Here is an 8093-nt window from a genome sequence, read left to right as displayed (position 1 = left end):
ATAAAGTGACTATGATTTTTACCACTAAATAAACATAAAAAAGTTGAGTTCAGTTGCTGATGGAAACAATTACCGGACATATTTTACTAATGTCCAGTAATATTAAAACAAATTTACATTATATGATTGAATCTTTTGTTTATTTATTTTTTAGTACGAAGATTGATTCTTTTAAAAGTTGGAATATTAAAACAAATTAAACTACAAATTAGAAAAATGATTTTAATGATGAACTTTTTCAATTTTTAAATTAATTAAAGTGACACAAATTTGAAGGTGCGTCTAATATAAACATCTCGATCTTAAAATGATTTAATGATGAACTTTTACAATTTTTAATAAAAATAAATTTGATAATAATAAAAAATGAAGAACAATACTTAATATTTTCTTTACCAAAAAAAAAAAGACTTAATATTTCAAAACTTACTAAAAGTAGTAATCGTCGTATTAAAAACGTAACTAATCATAATCAAATGTGGGCAAGACCGACCAAAACGGTAGATACAAACATTGAGTTGTTCCTTTCTCTCTTTGGGGTCATCATCAAAACCCTAGTTTCTTTACCTTCATCCACCAAAGAGGGGTGATTTTGGGTCAAAATCACCCCTCTATCTTGTTTTTTCTATTTCCCTTTTATTGAAATAAGTGATTTACACTTCTATTTCGTTTCTTTTTTTGTGATTTCGTCGTCTTAGTGCGACCTTGTTTTGTTCGTCGTCTTTGTGCGACGTTGTTTGCCTTTCTTGTTTCGTTCAGGTATTTGTTCAGTTCAGATTGTCAGATCAACTTCGATCCAGTGCAGATCAAATCAATGATTTTGGAGTCGTCAATGTTGCAGATTCGGAGACATAGGTATTTCGGAGACTTAAATATAGTCATATGTGTAGGCTTTAGTACTTTGCCGTTTCACGCTATTAACATGGATGCTGTGAGTTTGTTCACAAATTCATCCTTTTTGTTGTTAGCAAATTTTCATTGTATCGATGTACTCTACCAATTTGAATGAATGAATATCATTTGTTTTTGTCAAAAAAAAAAAATATGTGGGCAAGACCGGAAGTGTTTTTTTTTTTTTTGAAAAAGTTAAATCAGCCCAATCAAATTGACACCGGTGAGAATCGAACTTGAGACATCGAGGAGGAGCACACTCTCAATCTCAAACCAATACCACTAAATCAACCCAACTGGATTCAAGACCGTAAGTGTTAGGGAATGTCATGGACAACCAAACTTGAGGCTCCACTAAAAAAATGACACATCATCTATACAAACCAAAGACACAAATATGCCTCTATAAATGTCAGCACCCTAACAACTACGAGAAATAATGCAAAGAACTCTTCCTTATTCTCTCACTTGCAAAGAACTCTTCCTTTATATCACAAGTATCCCTATACAATTCATCCAATGTTGTTGAACTCTTCCTTTATCTCACTTCCTAGTTTCTTCAAATCTCAAGAACTAGGAAGAACTAATCTTCTCATTCATAGAAATGGTTCTCCACTTCTATGTTACGCTACCAATACAAATGTTTCTCAAAGAAAATCAGCCAATTACCAACCCAATATTTGGAATTACGATATCTTACAATCCTTGAAACACGATTACGAGGTAATTCTTTTTTTTTTTATCAAGTATTCTAGTGGCTAAAACTTCACATTTTCACTTTTAATTACTCGTAATTTATATTTTGTATTATTTCTAGGATGCTCGATACGTGGATAGGAGTAGGAGGCTGCAAGAGGAAGTAAAAAGAATGATTAAGGATGAAAATGTAAATATTCTAGAGTTAATCGATACTGTGAAACAATTAGGTCTCAGTTACCACTTCGAAGAGGAGATAGGAGAAGCCCTTGATAGGTTTTTGTCTTTGGAAAAATGTAGTGGTAGAAACAATTTTGGCAGAAGTCTACATGAAACAGCCTTGAGATTTAGGCTCCTTCGAGAATATGGTTATGATATTTCACCAGGTGCACATACATGCATGCATATGTCATTCTTAGTTTATAAAAAAATGTGCATTATTCTTACCATATTAGTTGGAAAAAATTAAGAAATGTAAATTATTCTATTCAAAAAGGTTATATATTTATAGATGTGTTAATTACCTAAAAAATAAAAAAATTTATAATTATTATATATTAATAATTTTTTTTTGAAGGAAATATTAATAATAATAATAATAATAATAATAATAATTAGCAAGTTTCATGATATATACGATATATATTTTCACTCGATATATATTTATGGATAGATTTTTTATATGATAATTAGTAAGTTAAATCATATATATATATATATATTTTCTACTTATTACAACGAGTTTTTTTTATATGATATAGTATATTTTCAATCTAATCATTAATTTTGTAAAATATCTATCTAGTGAAATGCTATAAAGCATTATAACATTACCTAAGTATTGTACCATTGTAGTAAAAAAAAATTTGGTAAAAAAAAAACATTACCTAAATATTGTACCATTGTAGTATATGATAAACAAAGTGCATCTAATATGAACCACGAAAAAAGATTTTAAAGGTAGACCCTTACAATTTTATTAGGGCCCAATTTTGAAGATTAGAACAGAATTTCCAATTTCAGTTTGAGAAAGGTATGTTAAAAAAATTATAAACTATTGAATTCTATATGATTAGGACCACAATTAGCTAGCCTTGACAATGATAGGTCACTATAAGAAGTAAATTTGACATTTGATTTGTTTTTTCGTACATAGATATTTTTGAGAAGTTTAAGGACCACAATGGAAATTTTAAGGCATGTCTTGTCCAAGATATCAAAGGAATGTTAAGTCTCTACGATGCATCATTTCTATCTTATGAAGGAGAACAAATTTTGGATGAAGCCAATGCTTTCACTAGCATTCACCTCAAAGACCTTAGTGAAGGTAGAAGCAGTATTCTCATTGATCAAGTGAATCATTCATTGGAGCTTCCACTATATCGTAGAGTCCAAAGTCTTGAAGCTCGATGGTTTATTGATTCATATGAAAATAGGAAGGATGCAAATAAGGTCTTGCTTGAAGCAGCTAAATTGAATTTCAATATTGTGCAATCAACTCTTCAACAGGATCTTAAAGAGATGTCAAGGTAAGTTTCTCAAAATGAATGTACCTATTATTAGTATATATTGATATAAGAATTTGAGTTATTCAAAACCGATCGACTCATGCATATGTCTTAAGATTTTGAGTTGAGATATGATGTTCATTTTGTTGGGTCGTAAAGATAGTTCAGGTGATCATCACATTGAGTCTTGAGAGTTGAATATTATCTTAATTCAAAACCCTAAGACATTAGATTTATGAGTTTTTTCATTTATAAAGTGTCCAACATCCACTTTTCCATTCAATATAAGATCTTTTATTGGCATAACATATTTTCACTTGTGTGGTTATTTAAAGTCTAATGTAATGCTCATCGGATCCCATCATGTCCCAATGGAGTTATGGTTTGTGAATGAAGTTGTGAATTGTGATTGGGAGCCACAATTTTCCTTAAATTTGTAAATGAAATAAAAAGTACACATATAATAAATACAAAAAAAAAATGTATTGATTTAATTTGTTTTTCTAACAACAAAAGTCTCAAATGATGTATAATAAGTGTCTCATCCAAGGGTGCTCAAATCTAAACTGATCCAAATTTAAACCGCAAATCGATCAAAAAAATTGAAAATTGTACAAAACCAAATATTATTGGATGTGTTTGGATGATATTTTGTAAAAATCGCTCGGACAGGATCAGATTTTGGTTTGATTTTTCAAAACCAAACCAAACTGAACCGCATACAAATATTTTGATACATATTTCCATTTTTATAAGTATAATATATTATATTAAGCTTTTTTTTTTTTCTTTTTAACTCCTTTAATACTATGTATGAGTTTAATTTAATCAATATTGTTTCTATTTCGTATGCTTCAAAGATAATCAATCATTGTTATTCCGTACTATTGATTTTTTATATGTTATATTTTGTATCGAACCTATTATTTAATTGTATTTTTATAAGATTATTATTAATAAAAAAAATTACAATTTGTAATTTGGATATCCAAAAACCGATCCAAATTAAACCGTATTAGTTTGGATCAAATTAGATCAGTTTTTTAAAATTAATCATCCAAACTAAACCGAACTGGATATAATTTTATCTTTGGATCATATGAGTTTTTGCCTCAAAACCGATCCAAATCAGACCGCGAACATCTCAATCTCATCCATATTTTTTTAGCAATTCATCAAATAAAAACTCATACATTATCCTTTTTACTTACATATTATTCTAATTTTATAGCTTATAAAAAATATCATTTTATAAAACTTTGGTTTAATTTCATTTTCACACTTTTTTAATAAGATTTCATTCTTTTTTTACATAATGAAGGTGGTGGAAGGGTATGGGACTAGCCCCAAGGTTAAGTTTTGGTCGTGATAGGCTAATGGAATGTTTCTTTTGGGCTGCTGGAATGACACCATTTGAACCTCAATTTAGTAATATCCGCAAGGGTTTAACAAAAGTGTGCTCTCTAATTACTTTAATTGATGACATTTATGATGTTTATGGCACCTTGGATGAATTAGAGCTTTTTACAACGGCAGTAGAAAGGTAAATAAATTTGATTACACCATTGCAAATTTAGAGAGAAAATTGTTGTTAACTAACTACATAATTTACTAATATAAAATTATGTTTATTTCAGTTGGGATATTAATGCAATTCAAATTCTTCCGGAGTATATGAAGATATTCTTCTTGGCACTTTACAACACTGTCAATGATTTCACATATGACACAATTAAAGAAACAGGACATGACATTCTTCCCTACCTTGTCAAAGTGGTATGATTAAACTCACATAAAAAATACGTTCACAAAATGTTTATAACATGTCTTAGGGAAAGAGATTTTGAGCAAAACTAAGTGTTGTTAAAAAAATTAAAAAAACATTTAAAACAACATGAGCAAGATTTATATATTTCACATAGCTAAATAATTTAGATTTAGGTACACATCGTTTACATAAAATACTCTCCCAGTCATATTTATAAGCAAAAAAACAACTTTTTAGGTATATTGAATAACTCATGTATCTAGTCTATAATTATGATTGGATACATTAGTTATTCAATAAACCAAAAAGGTTCTTTTTGCTAATAAATATAACCGGAGGGAGTAGAAAAGTAAATAATTTTTTTTTATATTCAAATATATATAGGGGTTTGTTAGGATACACCCACTAGTTTTTATTAAGGTGTGTTTTAACAAAGATATAACTAAAAAGTTGTTAAATACATCTTAAGGTGAATGTTGTTAAAACACACCTTCTAAAAAATAAGTGAGTGTATGTTAGCAACTCCTATAGGCATTTGCTAGGATACACCCACTTATTTTTTAGAAGGTGTGTTTTAGTAAGTTATAACTAAAAAATAGTTAAATAAGTGGGTGTATGTTAGCAAATAAGTTGAGTTACACAAACCCATTAAATTTTATCAAAATTCAATTGATGATAATTATGCCATTATATATTTATGGTCACACTCTCTCTCAATTTAACAACTAATACAAACTTCATTACTTGTACTAATAATTTTCATTTGGTGTTTGTTGCTAAGTTATACTAATATATAGACATGGTTTTTCAAATAAATTACAGTGGTCTGATATGTTAAAAGCATTCCTACAAGAAGCAAAATGGTGTCACAACAAACACATGCCAAAATTTGATGACTACCTCAACAATGCATGGGTGTCTGTGTCTGGTGTAGTTTTACTCACCCATTCCTATTTTTTGCTAAATCGTAACATAACAAAGGAGGGGCTTGGGTACTTGGAAAATTGTCCTATGTTGTTGCAGACACCATCCATAATTTTTCGACTTTGCAATGATTTGGCTACTTCATCGGTAATTTGTGCCTTGCCTTAACCATACATGCATATTATCATATCATAATACTAGAAAAACTAACTAAGAAAATAAAAGACTTAAGTGAGTCCAAAAAAAAGTTGTACATCTATAAAGCACGGATACGGACACTGACACAACTAATAATTTGAAAAAAATCATATAATTCAGCATAATTAGTCGGTGTCGTGTCGGTGTCGGACACAACACGTGTCAGACACCAAAACACGCCTAATCCGAGGAGTTTATGTGCTTCATAGTAAGGGTGTTCAAAATCGAACCAATTCAATAGGAAAACCGCAAACCGATTCAACCCAAGCTGAAATCGCAAAAAACCGCATTTGGTTCGGATGTAATCGTATCATTTTCTTGCTCAACCGCATGGTTTGGTTTGGTTTGCAATTTTTATTTTACCAACCGAACCAAACCAAACCGCAACATAAGAAAAATGTTAATTAAACATATATAATCATAGAAACTCAATGGAAACTTTTATAAAATTACATACTTTTTATCTTATTAGATTCCTTCTTTGCTTTTTATTATAAAATCTTAGTCTTTTGCATTTCTTAAAAAATAGGATTACATTTTGTCCATGTTTTTAACTTGGTCTATGTTGTTGGAAACATTGTAAAATGAAAATAAAATTGTAATATTTGATGAAATTTAAAACATTGCTGAAAAATATGTTGTGTTTTACCTCTTTAACCTGATTTTAATGTTGGAAACAAAAAAATTTATCGTCTTGAAAAAAACCGCATCAACCGATCCAACCCAAACCGCATTAGTTTGGTTTGGTTTGGTTTGGATGTTATTTTTAAAGTCAACCGAACCAAACTAAACTGCATACTTTTTTATATTACGGTTCAGATGATTTTTACCTTCAAAACTGAATCAAACCGTACTGCGAATACCCTATGAAGTAGGTGCACATTTAAGGTGAACATTTCAACTCAATTATAAGGAGCATCCGAGTAATCAATCCAATTGATCCAATTTCACAAGTTTATAGGATATTTTCAACTCCATTATCCTTTATTCTAAATTATTACCTTTGAAGATGTGAAATTTCTAATATTTTCAACAAGAACACATGAAATAAGAGCATACGAGTAATCAATCCAATTGATTTGTTATATAATTTTGTAGGCGGAGTTAGAAAGAGGTGAAGGAGCTAATTCAATTATATGCTACATGAATGAAAATGGTGTTAGTGAGGAGGTTGCTTACAAACACATCCAAAATTTGCTTGATCAAACTTGGAAGAAGATGAACAAAGATCGAGTTATCAATTCACCTTCCTCAAAATATTTTTCAGAGACAATAATCAACCTTGCTAGAATTTCTCACTGCACGTACCAATATGGAGATGGTCATGGAGCCCCTGATACCTTGGCAAAGAATCGAATAAAGGCATTAATACTTGAACCAATTAATTAATTCAAAACAATTGGTATATCCTAGGTATATATTAGTATTTATCAAAGAAATAGAAATAAAGGTATATGTTAGTGTGAAGGTACAAAACTACAAATCAAATTTGAAGGGCCAAAGAAAATGTACAGCTCCTACATTATACGTTAAGCTTTGTATCATAAATTAAATATTGGGGTACAAATGTTAATTTTTGTATAAGGCTGAACAACCTACAAATTAATAATAATTTACAGAAATGTAATTATTTTACCTATTCAACAAAATGATGTTCGGTGTGCTGAGTTAGCTGTTTGTATGAGCTTGGAACGATAAGGGATGTACATGTATACCCTCTGACACTCAAATCAGTTTGTGAGCTAGAATAGAGGTTAAGGGTTGAAGAAAATCATACCTTTTGGGACAGTGTAAAGTCCCCTTATGTAGAGAGGATATGCATGTGTCGTTGTTAATGGCAGGAAGTCGTTGCTCGACAGTTACTGTTGCTCGGAAGTTATGTGTTTGAACCGGTGCCCCGTGTTGCTACGAGCACCCCCTGTAACACCCTGTTTTCCCAACAACATAAATATAAAAGTAAATCAGAGTTTAACACCTAACGGGCATGCTACACTGCTTTTCAAAAATTCATAAATAGAATAAAGTACTATTTATTAAAATCAACTTTGATAAAATATCAGTTCATTGCAGCGGAAAGTATTTTTCAACATTAAACAACTTCCAATAAA

At 30.1% G+C, this 8093-nt stretch overlaps 1 protein-coding gene across 1 annotated transcript; it reads left to right on the top strand.

Annotated features, from left to right (window-relative positions):
* The first annotated feature begins 1329 nt into the window (after positions 1–1329).
* TPS4 (tricyclene synthase TPS4, chloroplastic) lies at positions 1330–7567 on the top strand. The gene is made up of 7 exons (NM_001376226.1): positions 1330–1614; positions 1709–1973; positions 2744–3116; positions 4417–4638; positions 4733–4871; positions 5686–5934; positions 7084–7567. The coding sequence occupies exons 1-7, from the start codon at positions 1411–1413 to the stop codon at positions 7372–7374; spliced, it is 1743 nt and encodes a 580-aa protein (NP_001363155.1). The 5' UTR covers positions 1330–1410; the 3' UTR covers positions 7375–7567.
* Positions 7568–8093: the final 526 nt, after the last annotated feature.

This window comes from Medicago truncatula, chromosome 4 (assembly GCF_003473485.1).
Source record: "Medicago truncatula cultivar Jemalong A17 chromosome 4, MtrunA17r5.0-ANR, whole genome shotgun sequence".
NCBI lineage: Eukaryota > Viridiplantae > Streptophyta > Magnoliopsida > Fabales > Fabaceae > Medicago > Medicago truncatula.
The sequence above is the reverse complement of the archived record's forward strand: the minus strand, read 5'-3'. Positions and strand labels throughout refer to the sequence as shown.

What these genes read in the sequence shown, in the direction of transcription:
- TPS4 (NM_001376226.1), top strand. Translation starts at nt 1,411, where the DNA reads ATGTTGTTGAACTCTTCCTTTATCTCACTTCCTAGTTTCTTCAAATCT. An exon ending in TGGTTATGATATTTCACCAG is followed by an intron (nt 1,974 to 2,743) that starts GTGCACATACAT and finishes TTTCGTACATAG; the next exon opens with ATATTTTTGAGAAGTTTAAG. An exon ending in TTCCCTACCTTGTCAAAGTG is followed by an intron (nt 4,872 to 5,685) that starts GTATGATTAAAC and finishes AATAAATTACAG; the next exon opens with TGGTCTGATATGTTAAAAGC.